The 16,105-nt window shown below is 32.9% G+C and overlaps 3 protein-coding genes across 5 annotated transcripts; all 3 read right to left on the bottom strand.

Moving 5' to 3' along the window:
* Window positions 1–3,503: 3,503 nt before the first annotated feature.
* LOC128679583 (GILT-like protein 2) lies at window positions 3,504–6,809 on the bottom strand. Its single transcript, XM_053761928.1, has 5 exons — window positions 6,693–6,809; window positions 6,543–6,589; window positions 5,563–5,709; window positions 4,939–5,112; window positions 3,504–4,688 (listed from the first exon to the last, which is right to left on the bottom strand). The coding sequence occupies exons 1-5, from the start codon at window positions 6,739–6,741 to the stop codon at window positions 4,389–4,391; spliced, it is 717 nt and encodes a 238-aa protein (XP_053617903.1). The 5' UTR covers window positions 6,742–6,809; the 3' UTR covers window positions 3,504–4,388.
* A 3-nt stretch (window positions 6,810–6,812) lies between these two features.
* On the bottom strand, window positions 6,813–9,228 carry LOC128679568 (gamma-interferon-inducible lysosomal thiol reductase-like). Of its 3 annotated transcripts, XM_053761896.1 has the most exons (5): window positions 9,070–9,228; window positions 8,567–8,625; window positions 8,135–8,287; window positions 7,766–7,951; window positions 6,813–7,334 (listed from the first exon to the last, which is right to left on the bottom strand). In XM_053761896.1, the coding sequence occupies exons 1-5, from the start codon at window positions 9,137–9,139 to the stop codon at window positions 7,086–7,088; spliced, it is 717 nt and encodes a 238-aa protein (XP_053617871.1). In that variant the 5' UTR covers window positions 9,140–9,228; the 3' UTR covers window positions 6,813–7,085. The 3 variants fall into 3 exon arrangements, with proteins under 3 accessions (XP_053617871.1, XP_053617891.1, XP_053617880.1); XM_053761916.1 differs by lacking the exon at window positions 8,135–8,287; XM_053761905.2 differs by lacking the exon at window positions 8,567–8,625 and having other exon boundaries at window positions 9,070–9,224.
* Window positions 9,229–9,724: 496 nt separating this feature from the next.
* On the bottom strand, window positions 9,725–11,548 carry LOC128679562 (GILT-like protein 2). Its single transcript, XM_053761882.1, has 5 exons — window positions 11,393–11,548; window positions 11,223–11,302; window positions 10,797–10,949; window positions 10,262–10,447; window positions 9,725–10,102 (listed from the first exon to the last, which is right to left on the bottom strand). The coding sequence occupies exons 1-5, from the start codon at window positions 11,463–11,465 to the stop codon at window positions 9,830–9,832; spliced, it is 765 nt and encodes a 254-aa protein (XP_053617857.1). The 5' UTR covers window positions 11,466–11,548; the 3' UTR covers window positions 9,725–9,829.
* Between the last annotated feature and the right edge of the window lie 4,557 nt (window positions 11,549–16,105).

Here is a 16,105-nt window from a genome sequence, read left to right as displayed (position 1 = left end):
TGAAAAACTAATTATGAATCAAAAATTCCTCGGAATCCCGGGTTAACATCTTATAGTTATTTCATCCCGGAAAATGAGGAGGGTTCTGTACGAAAATTAAAATAACAATCCACGGAGCCAATTTACTTTAAAATTTGTAGAAAGGTGTAAACAGAATATAAAAATATTGTTTTTATCGATTAAAGTCTGATATAGATATAATGGGCGCAGTATGTATCAATATATCAGTATAAAACTTTTCCGTGACTGAGTGATTGACTGGCTGACTGACTGACAGACAATTTCTGAAAATTACTTTACACACACTTACTTTTTGTAGCAAATAACAGTAATAGTAAATACAAAAAATGTTTAATTTACGTTTGTGGTTAATAAAAAACCGGGACCTAGAACGTCATGGAAAATGGGACGGCAAGCGTTGCAGAAAGCGGGAGTGGGAGTAGGAGCGGTAAGTGGGAAGGAGACACATAGTGGGAAACAGGACGAGACACATTGCAAAAAACATGATGGCACAATATGTAGGAAACGGTACGGGATATCTACGGGCATTATATAGCAGGAAGCGGGATTGGACAAGTTTGCGGGACGAGACACACAGCGGGAAACAGAAAATTGAACTAAAGATGAGAAAAAATTCAAACTTGAATCATATATATATCATACAGATTACGCGATAAAATTACTGAGATTTTGCTATGAAATTCACGCGGGCGAAGCCGCGGGCAAAAGCTAGTCTGACATAAAAATATACTCCCCTGAGTAAACTTTTATGTCAGAGGTTATAGTATTTAATTATGTTTACTGTTTAAATGCTAAATAAAAGTAACCTGTGGGAATTTATCATATTCAATATTTACCGAAATCTTTGTATTTTTTCTGATATGGCTCGAAAATTATACTTGGTCTGTACAATACAATGATTATTTATTTAGTTACATTTGATAAAGTTCTCGAAGCAGTACCTAATCAGGAAACAGGTGAAAGGTATGCCGGCGATGAGAAGACCCTTTTCAGGAATCAATTTCTACGAACACAAACGAGATTCTGGAAAATAGTTGATATGTTGCCGAATTTACTGCAAGATTTAACGCAAGGTATTTTAAGCTTAAAATAAATGGAAATTTTATTATCTTTTCCGAATTCCCGTTTAATCTGTGTGGAATGGTTGAGCATTTTTAAGGTTAATGATAGCTTTTGTCATGAATATAAAGCTGATGAAGGTAGATGGAAATTTATAGCTGTGAACTGAAATTTCAGTAGATCAGACCATGTGATAAAAGTAAATTACTGGTTACGTGTCCAACGTCATAAACGCGTGCGTGTTCACAAAATCCAAAATTAAGGTATCTGTCATTAGTCAGCGCTGTTTGCATTATTTTCGACCGTTATTATTGAGTACATATAAATAAATATATTCACAAATTTCCTCCTAGACTTGAAAAATAAGGCTACTCTTTTGAAGAGGTGAAACTACTCGTAATTTCTTTAATCAAATAATTTCAATAGTTGTTTGATTACATTTTTAGTAGTCGTAGTTTGCTAACATTTGTATTAGTATTATTTGTTTTAGCCGCCATTTGTAGTAATTTCGCACTCTCATATTATACTTTTTTTACTAGATACTAACTTTAAAAATCAAAATGAAACAGATAATAAAAATGAAACAGCTATAAAAATATCCGAATTTACTGGTGTTAACCACAGTGTTCTTATTATGTTTAAATTTACATAAATTTTTACCTGGTCTATCAAAGCATGCACTTGTGACTTTCACGCGAGACGGAATATTTCCCATACGGTGCAACTACACGTAGTAGTAATGAATGTGCATACAGTAATGTTTGATACCCTTGTATGTCATTTAAAGTGCAGTCAGACGGTAGTTTTTAATTAAATCGCAAGTTTTAGCAACGCTGCTGTCGAGACAACAGTGTTTTTTTGTTCAGAAATTCGTTTGAATCTTCTATATTACATGTTACATACCTGAATGTAGGATCTCAGATATATTTACGTTACAATCGGAAACTTTTATCTGAGAGTAATTATTATAATTACTCACAGGAACAGAGAGTCAGTATGGTGACTTTTTTATGAGGAGACTGAAAAAAGTAATGTACCTATAAGAAAAGTAATTAAAAGATGCGAAACTCTTAACTGTTATGAGAGGGCCAAAATGCGACTTGTTCGTGACAAGAGCTTATGGTGGTTAGGAAATCGGAAAAGGACATAGGTTAGGTGGAAGATTCATGGGGTCGTCGCCGTAGGCAACAGCTCGTTTCCAATAAAGTTAAATCATTATTGTGTAATTATTAGTTGACTTCGTCAGGCACTAAATACGAAACCGGAACACGAAGCGGAAGGCCGGTCACCATTGCTATAAACGAGTCGTTACCATGCATACATTAAAATATATCAACATTATTTCACCTTAACCAAGTCTTGACCATTTTTCACAGTTAAACCAGTGGCTAATGTTTCGTGGAAATAATGAATAATGTGCGCGAGTTGAATGTTAATGCACGAAATGGCAAATGTCGGTCTGGATTTTGTGAGATAGTTGTGTTTGTGAGATGTGTTTATTTTCGAACATTTTAAAAACTAACCTCTTTTGTTGACGTAGATAATTTTCTCATGCTCATAACTTTAGTCGATTCTAACCAGAAAGTAATTAAATCGAAGATATCTACGTCACAATTGCTGCAGCTCTAAATTATTTTAGTTTTTAGCTAGGAAACAAAGAAAGCATAAAATAGAGAACTGCCATTAAAATTGTCATATTAGTTAAAACTATATAGCTTTTAAGACACAATATGTTGTCTTACAACTTACTGTAAAATGCTGTAATTACATTGGCTATCGTACGAGTATTCACAACGGACAGTTCATTTAGAAATTCGATAATAGATCGGGTTCCACCTGGAACTTGGCTATTGACACTTGTAAGTGCAGCAATCATGTCCGATACCAATTAATCGGTCCCCAGGGCAAACTCTACTGACGACGAAGCAAACTACTGAGTATTAATTAGTTCTCCTCCCTTTGGGATTACTCGATGCTTGGATTTTGAAAATCAATTTAATTTATATTAGTTTCACAATATCTAGGTGTCTCATTCATCAACGATATAAAGAACTTACAAATACATGGCAAATTTTATGTGGCGAACTGAAATATCTTTCAAAAATATTACGTTCAGCACGATTCATTTTCAGTAATTTCGGCCATTGTTTGATGAGCACCTAATAATATTATATTTTTCTTTATTAGGTACAAAAATGTAGGCATACTTAAATTTCATATGCGTCATTGTTACTAAAGTTATTTCTTCTGTTTCGAACTTGTATAGCCGTATTATGGTCACTGACTACAATTCTCTTAGTCATAAGAAGAAACGAATATTTGGAATGTTCACCTCATGATTCATAGGTGCATAACCGCTGCATTCCTTACCTTCTCTCGGACCTTGCAGCGGTATAAATATGAATAAAATACGATTATGGCATTGGCTCAGTAATTCGTCGACTTTATTAAGCTAATTTTGTTTGTTTATTTAGTTGATTTAAAGTTACTTAATTTTACATATATATACCAACCGTACATACTTATATAAAATAGTTTTAATTCCGTAGATATACCATTACCACCACTTTGTACTTTCCTTAACGCCTGGTTGTAAGTTTTAGCAATAATTTTAAGACACAACTTTTCTTTGTTAACTTTAAATGTTGTCTGAGAAATACTACTTCTTTTATTTCATATCTAACGACTGAATTTATGAACGAAGATAGCTTATTACTTATGTATTTTTTAATTTGTTGTCTTTTTATAGTTAGTAGTCTAGTAAAACCTGGGCTATCAAGTTACGACTACACTGTCACGTGGCTTCCAATTCTAACACTTCCGAGCTATCATATGCTACAAATCGATTCTCTTTGTGATGTCGGACGCTCGGTTTGATGGGAATAATAGGAGCTATACGAGTATGTGTCCCGCTCGGGTCTATTGCAATCATATCGGCAGGTTTTATAGGATTTATCTCGACTATGATGTAAAAATAACAGAGACTAGGCAAAACTTAGATTCTAAAACTCTAACTCTAAAACATAAACTTTGCCTAAATATAATGTAAAATTATTGAGATATCAAAAGAAAGCTTACCCACCGTAAATGTAATAGATTTTTTTTTTTAATCATGCGTAAACATCAAGAGCCATTCCATTATTACTGACAAGGTATGTCTCTAAAATTATATATAATATTTAAAAATAAGTATTCTAGAATATTTTTTTCAATGTACAATTAAACGCATTTTCTACTTTCAGCTTGGCTTAAACCCCTGTTTTAATTAATTTGAACTTTGGATACAAAAATGTTTTTTTCACTGATGATTAAACATTTTTGTAGTGCATCAATTTAGTTCCGTTGCCTAATGTGCCGTTGTGATTATCTATTCCTCTCAAACTAATCTTGGAACAATTCGGCGGAGGTTGTTTGAACTCGCCGCACAGGACCCGTGAGAAGTCGCTGCCGTTCCACCGAACATGGGCCCCGTTCACTAGCACGAATGGAATGCGTTCGAAATTTGCTTTCCTGCTTTCTTCACCATAATACTTCAGCAGGTGGACGCCTTCAATGCCTTTGGCGCATTTCAATATTGGATTAACATTCACGTTAAATTTTTGTGAGCACTGGAAGGTAAAGGTATAGTTTTCACAACAAAACCAAAAAATATAAACAATCAATTAAATCAATATATCTAGAAATGCCCGTAACTACGTAAACTTAGTTAACATTTTATTTCAGGCAGTTAACTAATTACTTTTTTATTTATAAAACAAAGTATGCATGTTTTAATAAATTTGTCTGTTTGTCTGCAGCATAGATATTTGCTGGAAGTTTCAACGCTGACTGTGGTTTATGAAATAGCAGTTACGTTACCTTCTTTGCCGTTGCATCATTAGACCCGTTGATGTGCATCATGCAAATGTTGAAGAGCACCGCTTCAGTGTGGTTCGAAAAATATTTGAGAACACACGCATGTAACTTATTGCCGTAGCACTCTTTACGTCCGTGCTGGCATTTAATGAACACTTTACCATTTTTTAATGTTATCTAAAGAGAGAAAAAAATAGCGTCTAGTTATAGTCAAGATACAAAAGTATTTAAAATTTTTAAATCTAACTTATACGTACAGAGTAATGTTAACTTCTATAATATTGGCAAATTTTGATATTACTCTTAAGACAAAATATGATTGACAGAAAAAACGTTGGAAGAAAGGAAAAACGAGAAACCAACATCGCATGTGCATTGTTTTATAATCTGTTGCAGATCAGAAAAACCTATGACTTGCAACAGATTTCAAAACTTTATCTATATTGATATTAAATATACAAAACTATGTGTATATAGTGTTTTTATTACAAAGAAAACTGTTTTCCGAAAAGACTAGTGATCCTCTTAAAACGTTTCGTAGCAAAAGCTACGGACTGTGCTGCGACGTCTACAGGGTAGGTACTTACAAATATTTTTGAAGACAATTATTTAAAAAGAATTTTCTACCTTACTTTTTCCGTAGGGGTAAGTCTGAATAAAAAGGCGAGTACTCAATAAATTGATTGCATTTTCGAACTGCCTCTCGAATTTGATGCATTTTGGACAGAAGGTCTCGTAAAAATACTTGACATCTACAACGTCCGGCCCTGCTGTCTGAAAACGAAATCTTGAGATCACAAATTTTGTTCTTTCATACATAAACAATCACACACACCATTCTTTATTAATGAGTTAAATCGTATGAGGTGACTAGAACAAACGTTTTAGTTGCAAATTGTAAGTATTTACATTTAATATATTTTCATTATATTTATATTTTCTTAAACGAAAATGATAATATAATTTTATCATAAATACAAAAAATATTTTAGATGTTGTACATCAGTTTATCATTTTCTACAAGCTTTCATTCATTTTGTCAACTCCTTAGATTTGACGTGCGCAGGTTAAAGTTAACGTCAAACGTACGTATTTGACGTTAACTTTAACCTGCGCACCGTCGCTGATTAGATAAAATGGCAAACGTTGCGTTGTAGTGTGCAAGACTGTAGGTACGTAGTCACCAAGTTACTTCAATACCTTTTGTATTATTATTACTTAGGTATAATAATATGTAGTTCATCAAACCATACTTATGCATTTGCCGTAAAAACGCATAGGTAATGGACTCTTTCATAAACTTCTTCATTCACATTTAATTATATTTATATGTGTTAACAGGTTATAATGGCTTATTCCACTAAATCCCAAAAATTGTTCCATTTCAACCCCAAGAAGGTTTAGGAATGTTACTATCACTTGAACTAATATTACAGATGACATGTATTTTATGGAGTTTTTATTTAAATTAAATGGTTGTGTAAACTTCATGTATAGTTCAATAAAATATGTGTCAAAATACAGTACAGGGTTTAGACATATATAACATTGTTTCTTTTTTAGCTAGATTATGAATATTTGAAACGGGATAGTTATGAAACACATACCTCATTTTTCAAGTTAGGTTTTTCTTTAACCGCGTGTGTGGCGATATCTAAAATATTTTTTAAAATAAATTTTCTGTATAAAAGACTAGACTAGACTAGCACAGAAAAACTTATTTTTTAATTTATATTGTACAATAATTATGTACCTACGTTCACATCTAACAATACAAGGAAAAAGTATCAAATAAATAAAAATCATATCGATAAAGAAAAGGTACGAGTTTGTAAATATGTGGAAGAATTATTTGTAACAGTCATAAAAATTTGAGATATAATAAAAATATTTTTATATTTAGTAAATATATTAAAGAAATATGACATCAAATAAATTTATGTATGCAGAAATATGTATGATTTATTGGTTAATCTAATTGCCTCATGGAATTAGTAGGTACTCTACCTACTAACGATGACTTGCCTATCTTAAAACTGAAATCAGATTTATAAACAGAATTAGTTCTTTTTATTTTTTTTTAATGTGGGAAGATATTTTTTATCATAAGGTATATTGATGCATGCGTGACAAAAATCATGTTCCTGGAATTAACCGTTGAGGAGTTCTGACGAGTAGCGACAAGTTTCTGGAGGGTTTTTGAAGGCGGCACAGATGTCTTCCATCAAGGAATTCTTGAATGTATACTCCTGTCCGTTGATCAGCACGAAGGGTACATAGTTAAAATTTGCCTTTTTGCTTTCTTCGCCGTAATACTTATGTAATTTCACTCCTTCTTCACCATTGGCACATTCGATAATTGCGTCTTTATATACCTCTACATTCATTTCACTTGCACACTGAAAATCAAAAGGTTATGAGTCGCAGCTGATTTAAGTAGCTATTAATAATATGCATTATTTTAAACCAATATTGAAGTGAAATGAAAATTAAATTAAAAATTACTCTGTAGTTGCTGGCATTCTCTCATCTGCTAGAAAAGATCTGACGGCTTCCAAATGACTGAACACATATTTTCCAAACATAGCTAAGAACATTAAATACTCTTTCAAATAATAAAACAATCGATTCAGTAGTACACGGACAGATATAATACAGACACACAGACAACTCAATACAATAACTCTCCTCCTTCTGTCGTCGGGAGTTAAAAAACATCTTTCAATATGTAGTTGACTTATGTCTTTTATTTCATGGCTTTAAACTTATTAAATATCATTATTAAAAACAAAGAAACCTGAGTTTTTTAAGTATTTAAAAGGTATTTTACCCTTGCAGCCGCTGCATCGTCGGATCCTTGTGAGTCATCGGTTGATTCCATCATGCAGATGTTGAAGAGCAAAGCCTGAGTGTGGTTGGGATTGTGTTGTAGACTGCAGGCGTGCAGCATGTTGCCGTGACATTCTTCTGGCCCATGTTGACATTTAAACTCCACCTTGCCATTATCCTCCCATGTCTAAGGCAAAATAAATTACTATATACATTATTTGATATTGAAGAAAGAAATAGAAAATTCTATGTCTGAACCAGTTGAATTACATCTACATTAGTAACTTCTTAGTTTCAGTAACAAACATTTTTTTTTGTGTTTATAACTTTAATTTTAACGATAAATATCAATCAAAATCTAAGTACGTACATCAGCATTTCCATAAGGATAAGTTTTAATATTGAGAGAAGGGCTTAACAGATTGATAACACGCTTGAGTTGTGTCTGATCTAAATCTTTACACGCTGGACATAGGCTTTCGTAGTAAACTTTTAGGTCAACAGTCTCAGACTGCTCGGCTGCCTGAAAAATAGTATCAGGTGAATATTAGATATGTATGTAGATACATATTTTCAGATTACTAATGATAAATTAAGGAGATGGTTTTCAAAGTCGAAGCTGAACAAAATTCAGTAATCCTTCACAGGTACTTTTTCACATTGAATGTTATACTACATAGTAATTTAACAAAAAGCTACAAACTACTAGTTTTTGTTTCATTATAATGTTTTATATTATTTATTTTATCTGAATTTTAAATAATTATTTATGTTTTTCTTTAAAATATAATTATGGTTTTACCTGATTTTTCGTCAATTGCAAATCTTCGTTTTCATTACTTCTAAAAATATCTAACAAGCCTGAAAAATTCACATAGCTACTATGTTTACAAAATTACGTTATTATTATATAATAAAAAGTTTTTGGCATCATCTTATCTACTAGAAAAGAGCAGACAGTTTCCAAACGGCTAAACGCACATTTTCCGAACTTAGAAGAACACTCGATCAAATTCGCTTTCAAATAAAAAAAAACTTGATTAAAATCAGTTCAGCCGTTTGGCTATTACGAGGCCACATACAAACACACAGATAAGTCAAAATTATAACATCTCTTTTCTGTGTCATCGGGGGTTAAAAACTCGTCGTCTCGTCATATATATAATACTTACATTTACTTGTATTATAATAAATAATATAGAACTTGCTTTTTGAAAATAATGTATCATAAATAAATGTACATAACATTATATCCAATACACATAAATTACATATTTAAATGAGTTTTCTTATTTTAATACTGACCATTTTGAGCATAAGATATGTTGAAAATGCACAGAATATTTATAAAAAGTGAAATATAAATACCAATCATTATCGAAAGTACTTAAATAAGTATACAACAGCAATATAATTAGCTTTGTGTCCGACAAACTACTTAGGTATATATATATTATACACCATTTATATACACACGATATACCTACCTTCATAAATGGTATTTAAGTAATTTTCACGGTAGAAAGTAATGTTAAAATTTTAAGGCATAAAATCAACATACTTGAATGATAACATGTAATTATGTTATTGAAGTTACGTTAAATGTTCATTAACATACCACAACTATTTTAAAGCAATAAATTAAAACTAATAAAATTCAATATTCATAGAACCATATTTTGGTTTGGAGACTATTGAAAATGCATCCTTGCATAAGCGTGTTTGATGGTCACCTTACTTACTTAATTAATTTGTAAAAAAATAGGAAACCAAAAAAATAAAGATTTTCAGAATTTTTTTTAATCGAAAATATTGAAAATTTTTTTGTTCCTTTCGCTAATTTATAGTGAGGCTTTAAAAAATCAATAAAATTCCAATAAGTAATCGTTCGTTACTATGGCTCTAGGAGATAACTTCGGGCCGACCCCCGTAAAATATTTGGTTGCAATAAAACAGCAAGTCAGTATAATTTTATGGCTTTTAATTAATAAAATTCCATTGACTTTTGTTTTAAAATAAAATTTTGTCGCATGCCTAGCTCAGGCGATTATTATTATGCTATGGGTCAATCAAAGTAACCCGTTCTTTGGACAAAGTAGCCCCCGTCTATGGCATTTTTATTGTCGAAGCAAACGCCTGGAGGATCGTGGAAAGCTGCGCAGACGTCGTGCATCAGGTCGGTGCCCTTCCACTCCAACCCATTGATCAGCACGTAAGGTACGTACTCAAAGTTCGCTATCCTGCTTTCTTCACCGTAATACTTGAGCAGCTGGTTGCCTTCTTGACCCTTCGCACACTGGGTAATTGCATTTTTACTTATTCGCATTTCTCTGGAACACTGAAATTTATAATCTTCTATGAAGTAAACGTTAAAATTACAAAATTGACACAAATGTGTAAAAATACAAAGTAGCATTTTTGTATAATAATATAACTAAATAATATAGTACCACCATCGTAATACTATTGTCTATAATATAATAAGTATATTTTATACCCTCGTAGCTGAAGCATCATCAGATCCCCTGGTCTTATTATTCGGCTCCATCATACAAATGTTGAAGAGTAAGGCCTGCCTGTGGTTGGTGATGTGCTGAAGGGTGCAGGCGTGTAGTTTGTTTCCGTAACACTCTTTGGGTCCATGCTGACATTTGAATTGCACTTTTCCATTCTTTTCGATAGTCTAAAAATAGAATGATAGGATATTTAAGAACTTAAAAAGAAATGAAGAATGATTAAACAAAATTTTAGAAATTCGTAAGTATCTGTCAAAGTCAAAGTCAAGCATTTATTCAGAGTAATAATGGAGAAATATGTTTTAATAATTATTAACTTAGAATATACTTAGTTAAATCTCCATCGAAATAGTACCTAAATCTTTCCTTATTAAGGTCCGTAATTCAGACGTTCTTATATTTCTCAAAATTATTATACAATCTACTTTAATATACTATCTATCATTACAACAATCAATAAAATTAAATCACATATTTTGCCATACGAAAAGAAGTATTCCATCCACTATTGGTTACCTGAGCATTTCCGTAGGGATACGTTGTGATAGTGAGATAAGGGCTCAACACATTGACAATGTGTTTGAATTGCGTCCGGTCCAGGTCAATGCAGTCTGGACAAAGGACTTCGTAGTACAGTTTGAGATCCACACGTTCAGTTCGCACGTTCGTCTGGCAAATACAATAAATAGTTAATACATAGTTATGATATTATTTTTGTTTTGCGATTTACGATTTGTGGCCAATCGATTCCGATATTTTATGTTTTTTGAATGATGAAAATGGTTGTTCCAGATGTTAATCATACATAAAAATCAATATCCTTTATTACAAATGACTGTAGTATTACGTACAAAAATGTATAAAAACTTGATATAAAATAAAAATGATCATATTGCTAATCCAACTGACTATCTTTACTAATATAAATAATTAATTAGGTACCTTTGCTTTTGTGAAGTACGTATCTTGAGGTTGTTGGTTAATCGAATAATCGTTCATCCATAAAAAATTTGAATACCAGTCTGAAAATAATAAAGAATGGTGCTATAGTATTTTCATGTATGAACATTTGCGAATCATGACTGAAACTGTTTGAATTTTGAGATACTGACCATAGTTCTGACTTACAACATTGTTGGAAATACATAAAAAACTTATAAAAAGCGAACTATAAACACGATTCATTTTTTAAAAAATATCACAGAAACAATGAATGCAACGTTCTTTATCCAACTCTGCCCCCACTGAACTGATGATAAGCGCTCTCAACTAATGTTCTTTGTACGCTATTATTAATTAGGTTAAAGTTAACGCACTCACAAGATAAAGTAATAGTATTCTCATCTTAAATATCACTAATTAGGATTATGTCTGTACAAAAATATAATATTAAATACCTAAGAATTTTACTAGGATCAAACTGACCAAAAATTTTAAAAGTTATAATGTAACATGCAAATATTTATTCGTGACATACTACACTGTCATTAAGAATAGTCTTTATTGGTGTTTTCACTATCAAGAAACAAATAGGTACCTTTTGCTGGACACTTATTTTGTCGACGTGATTAAACTTCACTTTGTATCCCGTTTGTGGAAATTTAATATTATCTTGAATATATACGGACGTGCTTAGTGAGAATCCTGAGTTACGGTTAATTTTACGTCTGATAAGTATATAACCATCTGTCACAGGGTGTGATATTACATTAATTTTGTCAATTATGGAGACGTCTCTAAAATATAATTTATAATGAAAATGGGTAGGGTTGGTTATTACGCTGTTCTGTAACCACCAACCAAACAGATATACCAACTAAAAAGATTTATTGGGCTGTACAAAAAGAAGTGTTCCGAAAAATTGTCAAAATTTACTATCGATAGTTGGCCTAGAAAACCTAACGAGGATCTTGATAGATTATTGATACTAAAAACAGGTATGGCAAAAAAAGGAAGAAGGAATTAATACTTACCTCCGCCCAATTACTGCTGATACATGAAATAAAATAGAAAGGCAATTAGAGGCATATTTACTGAAAGGGGCGATGCCAGAGAGCGCTGGGCTCAGGGCTTATTTGATGAACGGCCAATGACCTGCCATCCCCAGCTTTAACCAGTGCATTGATACCGACGCTGCTCCAAAACTACTGAAAACTTTCAAATTGAATTTCTATTTTTCAATAAAGTTTTTTTGGAGTAAGAACTGAAAGTCCTGTGAACTCTTGCTGCCATTACACGAGGTTGATTTCTATTCCACCCTCTTTCGAAATTTAATTTTTACAGTCAATTACTGCAATCAAAATCAAGCGAAAGTGTGTTCGAATTTTAAAATAATGTTTAATTAAAACATAGGTAATGAAGCCTCATGCATCCATGCATCCGTATGTCGCGCACATGCACTGGATGTAGTCTGAAATTCCTTGTGAATGTCTGAAGGGCAGACGGCGGCGAATATTGCACTTAAAATAATTACAATACAGAAACTTGACTAACTAAATATGGATTTTATATAGTGTAACTTATAACTAATAATGTTTCGTGGGAGTAAATGTGATATTGCCGACGCATTTACAACCAATTTTTGGTAGTTGTTCACTTAATTAGATTTTATTATCCAATTGAAATTAATTGACTGAGCGAGCGAAGCGAGCAAGGTCTACAATTCGACTTGGGGCAAAAATACATGTTTTGTATGTATGTATGCCCTCCCGATCAGAAAGTCTAGTATGTATGTATGTAACGCAATAACTTTCGAACCGTTGGTCTGATTTTGATGAAATTGAAAAGATATGTAGGATCTGTCAATAGAATTTTCAAGTTCGTGGGGCATCAAAATCGGTTAAGTCGTTTTTGAAATATTCACAGTTTTGTAAAAAAGATTTATTGTGCTCATCAACATTTATTGTGTTCGTGGCAAAAAACTAGTTATTGTTCACTATTTGATCATGAATCTACTTATCTAATATTTTTATTGCGGCCTCACAAGGTCCTACTTTTTATCATTTCGACCATGATGTCTCATCTGTCAGGCTCTCTCGTTTGTTCTGGAGTCTCAGCACAATAGCATCGTGCTAAGCAGTCGCTCCTTTGTTAGCTTACCACATCCTCACATATTACTTTTTGTTGCTAAATTGAGTTGTGGCGTCTCTATACTTACTTCCGAAGAGAATACTTATGTATTCTCTTCGGAACACACATTAAAATGCAACCATACTTATAAGTTTCATATTTTTGAGAATTTACTTAGTGTTCAATCGATCTTTCAGGTCATTGGAAGTGTCCTAATTTACCATTTCGAAGACTTAGACAAAATTATTGATGAGACGATATGTGCATTATTGGAATGTAGACCCAGCATTCCCAATCTAGTCTAGTCACGATCGCTTGGTATACTGCACGCGATGTTTTGCCTTTTTATAGTTATTTCATTTTCTTTGTGAACAAGCCATGAACATGAAACAAATGGTAGAGTGTCGTAATCATTTCCAAAAGATGCAAATACAGGTGGTCCCAATCGGAAACGTGCCGTATCGCTGGTTTGATCGACGGTTATCTACCGGTACCGGCCGGCAATTTGAACTGCGCTGCATTTTTTGCAACTCGATCAGGTTTGTACAACCTTTGAGCATGCACCGGAATAGAATTGGAACCGTATTTTTTGCTTGTTTTTTTGGGTTCCTCACCTAATAATTTTTGAATGAAAAACATATCTCAAATTGGACCAATGACCAAGGATGAGGAGTTTTGAAATCAAACATATTTATTATACGTGATTTTATTTAATTAAGTAGTGAACTAAACATTTTGATTTTTGGTATTTAGATAATTGACTGTCGTAATCCACCTCCACTCCGCTATAATAAAAAAGTTTTGTCATCGGTGACAATAATTAGGGACAATAATTCCTAACCGGTGCAGGTCAGGTCACAGACAATTTTAGATATCAGTTCTTTCACCCCGACCAGCCGAGTGACACTGTCCCCATTGAGGGATGGAATACTGTGCGACGCGATGCCAAAATTTAATATTACAGCGATAACACAGGCCACACATAATAACATACGTTTTATATTGTCGCATCGCACCGCGTTATGTTGTCTTGTCGCATTTGCAGATAAGCTAGATCACTGCTGCGCATCAATCTGTAATCCAACTCCAACTTAATAAAAACTTCCCCAGAGCGATCCGCAGCCATCGAATGGTCGGCTACCTCTTCAATATCTAACTCTAAACTTTGTTTACTGGAGGATTTTGATTCAATCTTGAAGTTTTACTAAACGTTCATTGCCCTACTATTACTTACTGTTAATTCAAGGAGCCTCTGCTTCCAGAACTTTTTAGGTTTAAGCTAAATGCTATCGCGTCAAAAAAATATTGAAATAAAATATTTTGATTCCCTATATTTTATTTAATGACTTATAAACTTATAAAAATAGATATTATGCATTAAAGATAAAAAAAAATGGTATAACCATATCACATTGATTTTTTAAAATAGTTACTTACATTAGAAGCTTCAAGCCACTACTTAATTTACTCGAAAATAAATTTCCGAAAAAAATTAATAAAACTAAAAAAGATAAATACCGGCTTTCAGATCCAGCAGTGCTTTCCAAATGTTCAGTATCAAAATGAATGAGAGGAATCGGAAAGGCAGAAAAATACAGTGAAAAGCTCGTCGGGCAGGTGGTCGGCGTGGAGGCGTTTATTTATCTGCAGTGAAATGAAAAATTGAAGAGAATGTTGGTAGTATCAGTGCTGTCCTGGCTCGACGGGGCCGGGCGGCGTAAGCCGAGGCGAATGCTTTTAAAAATTATAAATAGTAATAGGTATTTTCATTAAGCAAGTTTTCATTTTAACTTCCTACGCAAATAGGGTGTTATATACAAGTTATACATCAATGTTTTTGTATGTCTTCCAAAAGTATGTATGAGTCGTTGGGGACAAAACCACGACATTGACGTGGTTCTTTTTAATTCAAAATTTTTATTACCTTTTAAGATGTTTCTCTAGTTATACAAATACAATCTAAAAAAGAATAGTAGAATGCCTATCCGGAGAAGCATGGTTTTATAGGTAGCTTGTAACTATCACGTAATGTGTATACGTAACACTTAGCATTCACACATAAGTATATGCAAACGCATGTTAAACTTATCACCATCATCATAAACTTACAATACCTTCATTTACAGTTCATAATTTGTATACAAATAACTTTAGCTGACATGACAGAATTGTAAAAAAAGGCTGACTAATGATTTGTGGGTTTTCCCTGAATGCCGCAGTTTATCCTGGTAATGCATGTTTCTTGTCGCAGGTGACGCTTCTCACGGTCCTCCAATGTTAGCCTCCGAGGGCTCCCCTACTCATGTTAAATATTAATTTGACGCCGGACTGCGTTCAGCCAGAAAATACAGAAGTTACAGAAAGAAAACGTCGGTGTCTATTTTTTTTAAATGTCTGATGAAAACAACATGTAGGCCTGTCTGTTTATGTCTTGTGTATTTTAGTTTTTTTTTGTTTTCCTTATGGACAGTGATAACATTCATTCAGGAAAACCTATTCAGCAACGGTGTACTAGTACTAGGTGTGTCGGTGCTTCGCTTTCGTGAAAATATTGGTATTGACAGTATCCTTTCAGAAATAATGTAGCTATATTCTGGTGAAAGAATTTTGGGAATCGGCTGAGAAGTTTCTAAAATTATTCCCTACACAGTTTCCGCTATATAAGTGAAAATAAGTGTTAGATTCATTTTAGTTAGTTTATTTTAATACATAGGGACTTGGACGTTGTGTACTTTTCGAGAGAATTCAATATTTTA

The sequence above is a fragment of the Plodia interpunctella genome, chromosome 2 (assembly GCF_027563975.2).
Source record: "Plodia interpunctella isolate USDA-ARS_2022_Savannah chromosome 2, ilPloInte3.2, whole genome shotgun sequence".
Taxonomy (NCBI): Eukaryota; Metazoa; Arthropoda; class Insecta; order Lepidoptera; family Pyralidae; genus Plodia; species Plodia interpunctella.
Note: the sequence above shows the minus strand (reverse complement) of the source record. Positions and strands in the feature narration are given on the sequence as shown.